Source organism: Lycium barbarum, chromosome 10, assembly GCF_019175385.1.
Source record: "Lycium barbarum isolate Lr01 chromosome 10, ASM1917538v2, whole genome shotgun sequence".
Taxonomy (NCBI): domain Eukaryota; kingdom Viridiplantae; phylum Streptophyta; class Magnoliopsida; order Solanales; family Solanaceae; genus Lycium; species Lycium barbarum.
Genome location: NC_083346.1, coordinates 114188982 through 114204174, shown reverse-complemented (window position 1 = coordinate 114204174; position 15193 = coordinate 114188982). Strand labels below are relative to the sequence as shown.

Sequence of the window (15193 nt, the reverse complement as noted above, 5' to 3'; positions counted from 1 at the left end):
CATCATTTATATAGGAAAGGTGAACAACATATAATTGAGATGTTGTTTGATAAATAGTTGGTGATAATTCATTATCTCGCATACCTGATAGTTCAAATAGAAAAATCAGAAGAAAAAAAATTGTTCAGGTGTACTTTTTGACCACTAACTCATTGAAGAATGAATGAAAGGAAAGGTTATATATGTTTGGGCCTCACACAAATGGGTCAGAGTTCTATCACAACTACTAATGTTGGGCCGATAAATCCTTGAGGTCGTTGATAATCTCGACCTTAAAGTCCTGTTAAAATACCAATATTTTTCTTGGTAAAAGCTAGGTTCTTTTAATGTAACTTTAGTTTAATTTGCGGTCTATATATTTTAATACTCTTTAAATATTTTTTAAATAGATAAAAAAATTAAATACTTCATGCATATATATATATAGCAGTATCTTCTCTAAATTCACATTTATGAATTAACTCAAATGGATGCTATTTATAAACGTCTTCATTTTTATAGAAAGAAGGGCGTAATTAAAGTGCGGGCATATATATTAGTGTGTAATAACCACGATTATAAATTGTGGCAAGCTGCTAAGAGAGTTGATCATATATGTATCTACGAATGGAATATTTCAAATAATCGGCAAATATAAACCAAACATCCACTAAGAATAATGGTCTGATATGGAAAATTACATTAAATACTAATACAATAATTAAACTAAAATAGATAGACATTTAAAACGTCGTCCAACAAATACTAACAATCCTTTGTCACGAGGAAATTTATTTGTTAGTATTATTTTAAAATTAATTCTCAAATGACCCTACAATCAAGAATAGAACTTGTAATGTTTGGCTTCCAGTATGATATGCCTTAAGGCGCCCAAGGGAGCTAAAATCATCAAAAGAACACCAATTATGATGCATATCTGCGTAAAAGAAACAAAGACAAAATAATATTATCAACAATAGAACCAATAAAGTTCATAAATTTCTCGAAAGAATGTGTAAGTTTTTTTTTTTTTTTTTTTGTAACATACCCAATTTGTGAACCAGGAGAAAGAAAACCTTTTAGGCTTGTAGATGGCAAGCCAAATGATACAAGGAAGCTGCAACAATAGAGAAACGTCATGTCAATATTTGAGAAATTTGTTTTTATGGTCGGTCGGTAATGTTATTCTAGTTCTATGCCTTTTTTTTTTCTTTACAGAAAGAGGTCATATATACCCCTGTACTACCCGAAAATAGTTGTACCTATCCTCCGTCATAATATTCGATGGTCCTTATACCCCTGCCATCATCATTTTTAACATATCTACCCCTGTATCTAACGGCTCAGTTTCCCACGACACATTAAGATCTTGTCACGTATCCTTGGAAAATGAGTTGTTAGATGCGGGAGTAGAGATATATTAAAAATGGTAATGACAGGGATAAGGACCATCAAATAATATAACGTAGGATAGGTACAACTACTTTCAGGTACTATGGGAGTATATATATACTATGAGTATATATGACCCTTTTCCTTTCCTTTTCCTTTTTTTAGTTATAGGAGATCGGTAAAAAGTAATATACGAGGTCTTTGGCTTACAAAGTAGGTAGTAGGGGCAAATGCAAATCCTCCAAAGAAACCAAGTAGTCCACTGAAGAATGGAAATGTCATTCCAAGGAACAATGTTATGGCTGCACAATACAAAATAATAGAACGATAAGTGATGGCTTTATATATTGAGCAAATCTTAATACTCTAATAATCAACATAAAAATAGTGGAATGTTGACATACCAACATAAGTAGTCCGAACAATAACTCGTAGCATTGTACATGGAGTGTATTTCTTTACTTTCACCAAGTAAGATTCGGCCATGTCAAACACACCCATAGCAAAAATCTGAAAATATATATATATATATATATCAAGCAAATACACTTGATTTTCGTTATGGATCCTCGAAAATTTCTCGATTATTATCACAATAAAGAAACAATAAGGGTACCACCCAAGGATATGGAACAAATAAAACTACTTCACCCTAAGAATAGAAGAACTTAACGCTTCTTTTTTAGTGGTCCAGATTAGGCGGATCAGTGAGCTAAGTGCTGAATAATAAAAGAAGTTTGACCTGATAGCTTCCAATAACATGAATGACGACGAAGGCGTTAGCCATGATAATAAGCCAAGCAGGTTTCTCTAGGGAGATCAAAATATTACTCTCCACAGTTCTTCCAAAAGATGCATAACCAAGAAAAGCAACTGGAAAATAACATATAGCCACAATAATATAAGCAACAATAACTCCTTTCCACATAGGTTTCTTGCATGGTTTTTCAGGAGTAGAAGGCATAGTTGCTTGAATTTCCAAGACCACATTATGGCCAGCATATGCAAAAGCAACTTCCCCCAAAGCATGAAAAGCACCAAACACTCTCCCTACAGTTGTTGAAGACCTTGGACTGTAATCAGTAATTGATGGGTTTATTCCTCTGTGTACTGATGCTCCCCAACCTATGGTTGAATAACTGCACCCATGAAGAAAAAAAAAAACGATTAATTTCTAATCAATAACATACTTAGTACCTGTAAAGTTGATGTCCTGTGACCAGAAGGACAAGGGTTCGAGCCATGGAAATAGTCTCTTGTAGAAATACAGGGTAAGGCTGCATACAATAGACTTTTGTGGTCCGACCCTTCACTAGACTCGTGCATAGTGCATCGGACTGCCCTTTTAACGTACTTAGTATTGGTATCACAAAGTGTCTCCTTTTTCTTTTGGTATTATTTATTGAAATGGATGATATATATATGATCAAATTCATATGTAATTAAGAGTTGCTTAGAGAATTTCTGATTCAAATTGAAATGAAAAATAAGATACTCTTTGTTTTAAAGGAGACTTTCCATAGATCGAAGGAACAAAATGACAGTTCAATTTATAACCAAGTTAGTCAATCGAAAAGAAAATGGATGAAAATTATACTACACCTAGTTTACCATACTGTAACAGATAATATATCTTATTTTTTAAATTATTCCTCACTCGCTATGAACACTTACATGTAAATTGTAATTAGTAAAAATTGTTTTACTACTAGATTTTTTGTAGGAATAAATTAAATTGTTATTCCTTTACTCTATTGTTAGTGAACAAACATTACCCTATAAAAGGAATATCTATAATTTTATATATATGGTAAGTGCAAATAATTTCTATGCTATTATCGCACTTTTAACTTGTAGCAATAGTCTGTCATACTTAATTTTCACACTATGAATCTACCTTTCTATGAACAATTAAAGAAGTTAAATGACATGATAATATAAAAAATATAGTCAGGATACATAAATTAAATTGAAACGAAATGACAATTAAATGTAATTACCTAAGCGACGTGAGGGCAGCCAAGAAGGAGACAAAAGAGATGGAGTTGAAATTGGGGCAATGAGAAAGGAAGAAATGAACAGAACTAAATATCAAGATGAAATAGGTGGTCCTCAAAGGCCTGCAAGTAGGACAAGCTGTATCATAAATCTTCTTGAGGGATTTACCACCAGTGACCATGTACAATATGTTCACTCCAATTTCCACCGTGAGCTGCTGAGGAACCACAATATACAACCCAAGTTTTTCACCAAAAGCCGCCTGGCCTAACTCGTGGTACCTGTCAAGTCTTTGTCCCGGTACCATCTCATGCATCTCCACCATTTGCCATAAGGTATATAATGTTACCACCCATGATACTACCATTACTACGCCTCCCCAAGCCCTGTTATAAGAAATATAGTACATATAAAATTAATTAATAGTACATCACTAGATTAGATGACTAGTAACCCCTTGCATGAAAAAGGAATAATTTGAACTCATAATACTTGAAAATGTGCTATACATGTTGTCAAATTTGTTTTTCATGTATAAGAAGTAATTAAGTGTAAGCAAAAATAAAACGAATCGGCATCAAAACCAAATTTAAGATCTATAGTTTGTGACTGATGATAGTACTAGTACTGTGAATATATATATATATTGAATTGAAAAGTTCATAGTAAACATTATTCGAGTAAAAATAATGATTTAATTGATCCACAAAATTTGTCCTAGATATGTCTGAGTGAAGAGATAGTAAAAATACATACCAGCCCATTTGAGACATGGCATAAGGGAGGGTAAGAACACCAGCACCAACCATAGCTGTGACATTGTGAAAAGCCGAATAGTACCACTTTGCAGTCCTCGATGATGTGATTGGTAGCCAATCATCAGCATCCTTATTGATTTTGACCCCCTCCGATCTTTTCCTCTCTGAATCTGTCATTCTGATCTAGATCTCTTTTCCGTTTGTTTTCTCAGTCTTTTGAGTACTAATTCCTTGTTAACAGACTGAAGAATATGAGTGATTAAGGATGCACTTCTCAAATATATAGGCAGAGACTGTAGTATGTTGGAAGTGAGATAAATATAAAAAATTACTGATAAATTTACAAAAATCAAATTATCCTAAATTATTTAACGAGTAATTTTTGATAAATTTAATATTGACAGCAGGTAAGAGTATTTTAATATTGAACTTATCACTTATTGTGCAGTGCAATATACAATAAATCAAACAATAACAATATTATTAAATCATAACAAACAATACAATCTATCCAAATATTATATTCACAAAGTAATATAAATCGTACATTAATGACGGCCAACAACCATGTATAGTGTACTATTATGTTGATGGATATTGCTATTATAGGTAAAAAGTTATTGTAAAGAAGTTTTATTTTTCCTTTTCTTTTAAAAAAAATTACGATTAAAATCATAATAGTTAAAGAAAACAAACTTAACATGTCTTCCCAATATTTAAAAGTCGCATATTATAGGTTTAATTAAATAAGAAAATAAATTATTACGCTTTCATAAAAATAGTATTTTTGTTTTTGCTAAATTAATGATTGAAAGTAATAAAATTAAACTTTAATGGAGTTTGTTCAACTTTGAATCAAGTACACGCAATTTTTGGGGCATATGTTTGAATCAAGTAAACCATAATTTTCGCATATGTTTGAACCAAGTAACCACAAATTAAATTTTACGCTTTCATCTCTTTTTTTGTTATAACAGCATACATAATGTTTTTCACCTTTTCTTCTTCTATAAAATAAGCCACCAAAAACGGGCATTATTTCTTTTTGGGAAAGAGTTTCCCTAAATATAGGAAATGACGTTGTACTTTTGCATTAAGAAAAAACTCTTTTTCAGAACAAAATCTGCTTCGTACAGTCATATATAACAAAGGCAGTTAGGATAAAGCTTATCTCTTTGGTCCAAATTGCAAATAAAATTCACACTTTTTACTACGAACACTTTAATAAGAAATTATATTCTCATACATCAAGCTAATGAAAGAAAGACAACAAATATCAGGTTAATTTATTTTTATAATTTTTCATCTTTTCATTGTCCTTTCAAACAATTAGTCCATTCTTTCCATATTAAGTGAAAGGATTTAGAGCCCTTTGAATTAGCTGAAAACACTTTTAGGTGTTGAAGATGATTTTATACAATATATAATACACATGTTTCAATAGAAGTGTTGAAATTACTAATAAGCAGTTAATGTGTTTGGCAAATAAGTGTTAGTAAGCATTTTTTCTAATAAAATGAATGAAATATCCCTAAAGTTATTTATAAAAAGTATAAATTTAACATGAGACAAAGGAAATACTAAATAAGAAACCAAAACACTAAATAAATGGGATGTAGAACTTTAATTTGAAATGGTCAATTTTTATTTATTTATTTATTTTGTAAAAGTTGTTGGAACAAACCTGTCCATATTTTTCTCTTAATGCTTGAAGAATTCTATGCTAAAAGAATGCGTTTCGGAATTTTAGTCCTTTGGACTTTTTCTTGGTTTTGATATTAAGTTTTAATACTCTGAAGAATTCAATGCTAATAGAATTTTTCGGAATTTTAGTTCTTTGGACTTTTTCTTGGTGTTAATATTAAGTTTTATAAGTATATTTCTATACTTGTTGAACTCATATTCTTATTCACTTTGATACAAGAATGGATATGGAAAACAAGAATAAAGATAAGAAACAAGAAACATAAATAGATTGACACAACTAAAAACCTAATTTGGTAACCGAAGTTCTTTAGATAACTAAGACCTCCAAACTAAGCACAAAAGAAGCACCAAACTCCTAAGTTGACCTCGAGGGAAACAAACGTCCCAAGCAACTAACCTCTCAACAATTCTCACAATCACAAGCTTTAGCAGACACTCAACTCTCAAGAGTTTTACAATTTCAATAATCAACATAATCTAAGTCTTCAAAATAAGAGAACTACTACTTATACTAGATAGACAAAGACAAATGAGCTATTACATTTCTACCGTTAATGAAGTAAGGGCCTTGTTTGGCTACTCTCCCTTTTGTTGAAATCTTCAATTTAAGCAATGGCCTTATTTGCATGCATAGCCACCTCTTTACTCAAACGGCCCTTTTGATGCCCTTCATTCTCTCATTCATTCACCCATGCAATCGTCATCAACACTTGGACTTGGGTCCCATGGTAAGACTCAAAAGTGTACTCAAGCATATCCCTCTTCATGAACAACCCTTGCATGTTTTGGAGGTCATAAGCTTGACTGCTAGTAAAGGGCCTTGATGCAACTTGAGTTGTATCATTCTCCCCTTCTTGAAAAGAATTTGTCCTCAAACTTAAGTGGTCATCATCATTCACATCCATATGAGAGAGGTCACATACATTGAAAGTGTTATGGACTTGATATTCCGGGGGAAGATCAATCTTGTATGTATTGTCATTGAGCCGCTCAAGCACCTCAAATGGACCATCTCCTCTAGGCACTTGGTCTTCCTTTTGTTGGGAAACCTCTCCTTGCGAAACCCAAACCCAATCACCTGGTTCAAGCACAACTCTCTTGCGGCCTTTGTTTGCTCTCTTGACCGTTTCTTGGTTCTTCTTCTCAAAGTGAAGTCTCACCTTCTCATGCAATTTCTTCATGGCCTCAGCCCTTTTGTTCCATCTAAACTCAACACAACATCTTGAGACAAAAAGGTTAGATCTAAAGGGCTTAAGGGGTTAAAACCATAAACCACTTCAAATGGGGACATACCAATAGTTCTATGAATGACTCTATTATAAGCAAATTCAACTAAAGGCGATTGATCTTCCAAAGATGCTAATTTTCCCTTAACCATGGTCCTAAGCATAGAATCTAAGGTCTTATTCATAACCTCGGTTTGTCCATTGGTTTGCGGGTGACAAGAGGTAGAAAACAACAATTTAGTATCAAGTCATCCCCGCAATTCTTTCCAAAAGTGGCTAAGGAATTTGGGATCCCTATTGCTCACTATGGTTTTTGGAATACCATGCAATTTTACTACATGCTCAATAAATAATAATGCAACATGAGATGCGCCATTAATCTTATGACATTCAATGAAGTGAGTCATTTTGAAAATCGATCAACAACAACAAAAATACTATCTTTGCCCCTTTCGGTCCTCGGCACCATCACAAAATCCATTTGAGATATCAAGCCAAGGTTGTTTTGGGGTGGGGAGAGGGGTATACAATCCATAGGGAAGGATCCTAGACTTAGCACCATGGCACTCAATGCATTGACCACAAATCTTAGTAACATCTCTACGCATATTGGGCCAATAAAATTGCTCCTTTAGAATTCTCAAGGTTTTATTAATCCCAAAGTGTCCCATTAATCCTCCATTGTGTGCCTCCCTCACAAATAGTTCCCTCTAAAAGCTCATGGGCACACATAGTCGCTTTTTCTTGAACAAGAAACCATCAAATTTTGAATAGGGAGTAGAAGACCTATCCCTAATCTACCTTTCCCTTTCCCATTCTTCGCATTCTAGAAAGAATTTCACAAAGACGGGGTCCTCGGGATACAATGTCTTCAAGTTTTAAAAACCCATCAATTTGGAAGACAGGTTATTAATCAAAACATGTTTTCTTGATAAGGCATCCACCACTACATTGTCCTTTCCCTTTTTGTATTGGATTACATAAAGGAAAGTCTCAAGGAATTCAACCCACTTGGCATGCCTTTTATTCAACTAACCTTGGGCCTTAAGGTGTTTTAAGGACTCATGGTCGGTCCTAATCACAAACTTTTTAGGCCACAAGTAGTGTTATCAATTATCCAAAGCTCTAATCAAAGCATATAATTCAAGATCACAGGTGGATTAATTCAACGTTGCATCCTTAAGCTTTTCACTAAAATAGGCAATGGATATTTAGTCTTGCTTCAAAACGGCACCAATACCTACTTTACTAGCATCACATTCAATTTCAAAGATTTTATCAAAATCGGATAATTCCAACAACAATGTAGCGCTAAGCATTTATTTCAAAGTTTCAAAAGCCCTTGCTTGCTCCTCATCCCAAGAAAAAGGTTTATCCTTTCGGATTACCTCGGTCAAAGGAGCATCTATGGTACTAAATCCTTTAACAAATCACTTATAGAAACTAGCCAATCCATGAAAACTTCTCACATCACCAATAGATTTAGGACTTGGCCAATTCTTAATAGCGTCTATTTTGGATTCATCAACCTCAGCGCCCCTTGAACTCACAACAAACCCCAAGAAAATAACTTTATCAACACAAAAAGAGCATTTAGTCACATTGGCATAAAGTTGTTCTTGTCTAAGTACTTCAAACACACATTTCAATTGCTCAACATGCTCATCCATGGTTCCACTATATACTAATATATCATCAAAGTAAACAACCACGAATTTGCCAATAAAAGGTTTCATCACATGATTCATTAGGCGCATGAAAGTACTAGGAATATCAGTAAGACCGAAAGGCATCACCAACCATTCATATAGACCAAATTTGATGTTGAATGTCATTTCCACTCATCTCCGAGTTTCATCCGGATTTGATAGTATTCGCTCATAAGATCAATCTTAGAGAATATGCATGAACCATTCAATTTTTCAAGCATGTCATCAAGACAAGGGATGGGATGGCGATACTTTAACGTGATTTTGTTGATGTCTCGGAAATCAACACGCATGCACCATGTTCCATCTTTTTTTGGTACCAAGATCACGGGTACGACACATAGACTCATACTTTCTTGCACAACTCTTTTTTCAAGGAGTTCATCTACTTGTTTTGAAGCTCTTTGGTATCATTCGGGTTGGATCTATAAGCAAGTTTGTTTGACAATTGGGACGCCAAGATGAAGTCAATTTGATGCTCAATTACCCTTAAGGGTGGCAATCCCTTTGGGAGTTCCGTTGGGAACACATCATCATAAACACGTAAAAGATAAAAAATAGAACTAGGCAAAAAAAGGGGTTAGTTCGTTAGTGTGCAAAGCATAGTCCCTATGTGTGAGGAAGATCACTGGTTGTCGCTCCTCCAACTCCTCCCTAATCTCCCCTAGATTTGCCAAGAGGGCCAACTTAGCCTTTCTTCTTGACTCTTATTTTTCTCACTTCCCTCTTGAGTATAACTCCCTTCATTATTCCTTTGTACAACCCTACCCTTCTTCTTCAACTCCCCAATTTTGGTATAACTTCCCCAACTTGTGAATGTGACATAGAAGTTAACACATGCTTGAGCCCATTATGTACAAGTAAATACCGGTTGGTTCTCCCATCATGTTTGGTCGACCTATAATATTGCCAAGGTCTTCCAAGTAGAAGGTGACAAGCTTGCATGGGAACAACATCGCAAAGGATTTCATTTTGGTACTTCCCCACTTTGAATTTAATAATAGCTTGTCGATCTACCTTCAATGCACCATATTCATTGAGCCATTAGAGTTTGTAAAGATATTCAGGAGGGATGGTGGGGAATTTTAAGAAGTTAACCAGTGTCGTGCTTGCAACATTTGCACAACTCCCACTATCAATGATCATGACATACACATTTTGATTAATAATACACTTAGCATGGAAAAGATTCTCCCATTGGCTAGGATCATCCATGGCCTTTCTTATCATCGTTCTCCTCACCACATAATTCTAGATGGTTATCTCCCTTTCTTGAAGCTTGGCCATACATGTCATCACTTTCCTTGCTAAACAAATTGGGACGGTGACATCTCCGTCGCCCTCTATATCATCTCTCTCTTCATAGCTCCCATATTCACCATGTTTATGATCACCCTCATCATATTCTTTCTCATTCTCTCCATCATCATCACTACCCGTTTCTCTCAAAATAAAGGCTCTCCGATTGACATATTCAATTGCTATATGGCCGAAGCCTTGACATTTATAACCTCAGATCGGTTTAGATTTCACACCTCATACTTTTGGAGCAAAATTTTCAGGTTGCTTCTTAACTTGAGTATTCTTCACAAAGGGCTTCTTGGATTCTTGCATGGGGCCCTTATTCTTTTGCCAATTGGAGGAAAAAGTCCCTTTTTCCTTGTTGTTTTTCCATGAACTTCCATAATCTTTTGACTTATTGATCTTGTCTATCTTGTATTCTTTGAGACCCTCATCTATCTTAATAGTTGCTTCAAGCGTTTCATCAATGTCTTTGTAGTTGTAGAGTCTCATTTGGGAAGCAATTTCTCTATTTAACCCGGCTCAGACCTGAGTCATAGAATTCAATCCATCCACTTCAAAGTCGATTCTCATTTTTACAAGTTGGAACTCATCATAATATTCTTCCACGCTCTTCTTATCTTGCCTCAAGGTGTATACCTTTTTGAGTTGCTCTTGTTTGTATCGTTTGGTGACATATTTATGCTTCAATATACCCTTTAACTTTTCCCACTTAGGTGTGAATGGTATATTGAAGCATAAATATGTCACCAAACGATACAGTTCTCCTCCATAGTCATCAAAAGAGAATTCATGATCTCGACAAACATATTGTCTTGATGATCATCACGGGCTTGATAACCTCCTTATCATCCAATTTGAGAGTGTGGACCATTCCTACCACCTTTTCTTTGATAGGCTCCTTGTGCTTCTGATGTGTCGCGTAATTTCGGCACATTTGATGCCTTTTGATGATAAGTTACTTGTTTTCAAGCAAGTTTGTGTTATTTTGATGTGTTTTGTTTTGTTTCAGGAAAGTAAGACCAAAATCCAAGACCAAGCAAAAATGTCAAAGCGTAGTTGAGAAAGTAGGCAAATGCGTCGCATATGGCATATGCGGACACAGCGGCAAGTGCAGATGTGAAATAGAAACATAGGGAATATGGCAGATGAAATGCGGAGGAGAATGCGACGCATCTGCTGAAATGTGTCAAGATTACCCACATTCTCCATGATGATCTGCGTTGGAAAAAGATGGAAATACGTCACATATCACCAAATGCGGTGGCATATGCGACGCAGACGTACCGACGGGGTATTTTGTCAGGATTTTGTGCCCGACTTTTGGAGGCTTTAAATACACTTTATTCAATACGCAAGCATTATGAATTCTTTAATATTTTGTTGTTCGTTCTTCAATATGAGTAGTTAAATATCATACTAAGGTCGTGAACCCAATGATGGGTGTTATGCAATTGGGAATTGGGATTGATATATGCATAATGGATTGTTAGGGTTTACTTATTCTTTATTCTTCAATGTTAGTTGATTGTTGCAAACATTAGCCTACGCCATAAACCTTACTTTATTTGGAAAAATAAAGAAGGGTTTGGTAAGAACAAGTAACAAGAACTCGGGGTGTTAACCCTTCTTTAATAAATTCACTTAGGAATAAGAGGAATTTACTTGACACATATTAACCGTTCTTCATATCGACTCTTTTATATTTGGGAAAATCATAAAGAGAAATAGTCCTTAACAATTGGGAAATGTTAGGGATTCAATTAGAGGTTAAGTGCATTCGTACAACGATCCATTAGAATTATATCAAGATCAATACCCATAGCATACACTTCATCAAAAGGGGGACACAACATTGATTTCTTTAATTCATTCTGTTACAATCAAAAGCAAAATAGTTAGTAAACAAACGATCTTTTACAAACTTGATATTGTAGTATAGTGGTAAGTATTCCTGTTTGTCACGCGAGTGACCCAAAATTTGATACAAACTTGATATTGTAGTATAGTGGTAAGTATCCAGCCTATCACGCGGGTGACCCAAAATTTGATACACTCAAATTACACCTAATAAATGGCGTAAAGCGAGCGTTGTCAAATATAGTAACCCAGCTAGGTTGGGATCGAATCCCACAAGGAATAGGGTGTGAAAAGGTTACTAATGCAGTTGAGTACTTTCTTGCGGTCTAGTTTCGGATTCCCGTTAAGTTTGTAAAAGATTGTTTACTAACTATTTTGCTTTTGATTTTAATAGAACTAATTCAAGAAATCAAGGTTGTGTCCCCCTTTTGATGAAGTGTATGCTATGGGTATTAATCTTGATATAATTCTAATGGATCGTTATACGAATGCACTTAACCTCTAATTGAATGCCTAATATTTACCAATAGTTAAGGAATATTTCTCTTTATGATTTTCTCAAATATAAAAAGTCGATATGAAGAACGGTTAATATGTGCCAAGTAAATTCCTCTATTCCTAAGTGAATTTATTAAAAAAGGGTTAACGCCTCAAGTTCTTATTACTTGTTCTTACCAAACTCTTCTTTTTTTTTGCAAATAAAAAGTAAGGTTTATGGTATAGGCTAATGTTTGCAACCATCAACTAACATTGAAAAATAAAGAATAAGTAAACCCTAACAATCCATTATTCGTATATCAATCCCAATTCCCAATCACATAACACCCATCATTGGGTTCACGACCCTAGCATGAAATTTAGCTACTCATATTGAAGAACGAACAACAAAATATTAAAGAATTCATAATGCTTACGTATTGAATAAAGAAGATGAAAAAGTTGTATTCTGTCTCAAAAGCTTCAAAACAATAAAGTATTCAATGCTCACAAGTCAAAAGACAAAGTCTGACAATGAATAGTGAAATAAAACCCCTAAAAATATGTATTTAAAGCCTCCAAAAGTCGTTCACAAAATCTGGACAAAAATATCCCGCCGACAAGTCTGCATTGCATATGCCACCGCATTTGGTGATATGCGATGCATTTCCATCTTTTTCCAATGCATATCATCATGGAGAATGCGGGTAATCTTGACACATCTGCGACGCATCTGCCGAGATGCATCGCATTTCTCTTTCGCATTTCATTTACAATATTCCCTATGTTTCTGTTTCACATCTGTCTTTGCTGTTGCGTCGGCATGTGCCATATGCGACGCATTTGCTTAGTTTCTCAGCTGTACTTTGACATTTTTGCTTGGTCTGATTTTTGGTCCTACTTTCCTGAAACACAACAAACACATCAAAACAGCACAAACTTGCTTAAAAACAAGTAAAACTTATCTTCAAAATGCATCAAATGTGCCAAAATTACGGCGCAATCAACACCCCCAACTTAAAGTCTTTGTTTGTCCTTAAGAAAGTAATACAACACAAATGACTCAACTAAAAGCTTAGATGCAACAAAGTAAAAATGTCTACAATGATTTGGGCTAAGAACTACCAACATGCATTTTTCTCACGATTGACCCTCTCAATTTCAAAACAAGATGTATCACTCAAAATATGTTACGATAAACAATGAAGCTTTAATCCATGACATAAAGTTATTGGGACTATCAATGCATATACAAACTCTACTTTGGGCAATCACTTGTTTTCACCATTTCATTCAACTTTTATGCCCTCACAAAGACCAAAGAATATCCCAAACACATATTTACAAGAAGAAATGGGACAAATACAAAGAAAGAGAGAAACACTCACACTCACAAGGAATTTCACACACTACAAATGCAAATTCCATATACTTGCCCTTATTTTCTATGTCATCAACTTCGGACGGTTCGGCTGTGATCACACTAGGACTTTTCTCGGCTTGTAATGTAGTCTTAGGGATGAGTAGGATAGATCTTTGGCTATTAGTGGCTCACCCTCCTTGAACACTATATTTTTCCTTCCTTTATTTGTCTTTCTTTCTCCCTTTTTTTTTTTTACTTCTTCAACTTCGATGTGGTTTAACAAACTACTGCATATTAACTATCTTTTTGCACAACGATTTTCTAATTTTTCTCTTTTTTTTATAAATAATTTACAGCAACTACATAACCACATCGAATCCTCTACTAGCTAGGTAACTCACACCACCCCAACTTAGGCTTTTGGCCTCTTTTTTCTCTTATAGTGTCAAGGAGGAAACGGGTACAAAGATGGAACTATTTCAAACAAGGTATGGGTTGGTTAGCGGCTAGTCAAGGAAAAGGTTAAAGGCTCAAAGGCGAAGACTAGGGATTATATATATGAACGGGTAAGGCTTATAAGGCAAAGTGGCTTCAAATTTACACAAAGAAAGCCTAAGATCACCTCAACAACAAAACTATCCTTAGAATTCAAGCATGACAAACCGGACAAGTTGTAGATTGCAAAAGCAGTGCATGAACAAATGCTAACATCTCATACTCACAATGGCATAAAGATCGTTAAGCAAAGTGACTCCCCAAGAAAACATTCATCACACATGAGACCTCAATACTCAAGATGTCATAAAAAGAAATATGCATGTCAATTCACTAACACATTCCGAGTACATACAATTTTTTTGGAGAGTGGTCATTTTTCATCAAAATACATCTCAAGCATGCCATGCCATAAGTTCATTAACCACTACCATCTAAGTCATAATTATTCTATCTTACCTAAACAACCTAAACATGCCAGTTTCAACAGAAATAAAACCCCTCAGGAAAAGTACTCTAGCAAAGAAAAGTCGAGGGGGTCCTAAACACATATATACACAAAAACCAAATATCCCCACCCCCAATAAAATTGCATGCATTGTCCCCAATGCAACAAATTGAGTATAAGCTAAGGTGAGGACTACCCGCGGCGCACTAGGCGTGCTGACCGGTCTAGACCTCAGAGGTGGTAGAACTGGGGTCGGTAACTAATACGGTGGTGGTCGGAACTACAGATGATGCTTGGGCGGGAGGATCTGTTGCCTCTAAGTGTGCTGATGGAGTAATGGAGGGCTCGGGAATGTCCGAACTACCATCCTGCGATGACTACCCAGTAGCTCGCTAAGAGCTTGAACCAGCTCCTTTCATTTTGTTCGCATATTCCTCCATGGAAAAGGTTGTCACAAACTATATATGTGCCTCCTCGGG

The 15193-nt window shown here is 35.2% G+C and overlaps 1 protein-coding gene across 1 annotated transcript; it reads right to left on the bottom strand.

Annotated features, from left to right (window-relative positions):
- Positions 1-592: 592 nt before the first annotated feature.
- Positions 593-4385, bottom strand: LOC132614380 (lysine histidine transporter 2-like). Its single transcript, XM_060328827.1, has 7 exons — positions 4126-4385; positions 3372-3755; positions 2114-2510; positions 1776-1881; positions 1582-1673; positions 1028-1096; positions 593-916 (listed from the first exon to the last, which is right to left on the bottom strand). Exons 1-7 carry the CDS (start codon positions 4302-4304, stop codon positions 818-820), a joined length of 1326 nt encoding a protein of 441 aa, XP_060184810.1. The 5' UTR covers positions 4305-4385; the 3' UTR covers positions 593-817.
- Positions 4386-15193: the final 10808 nt, after the last annotated feature.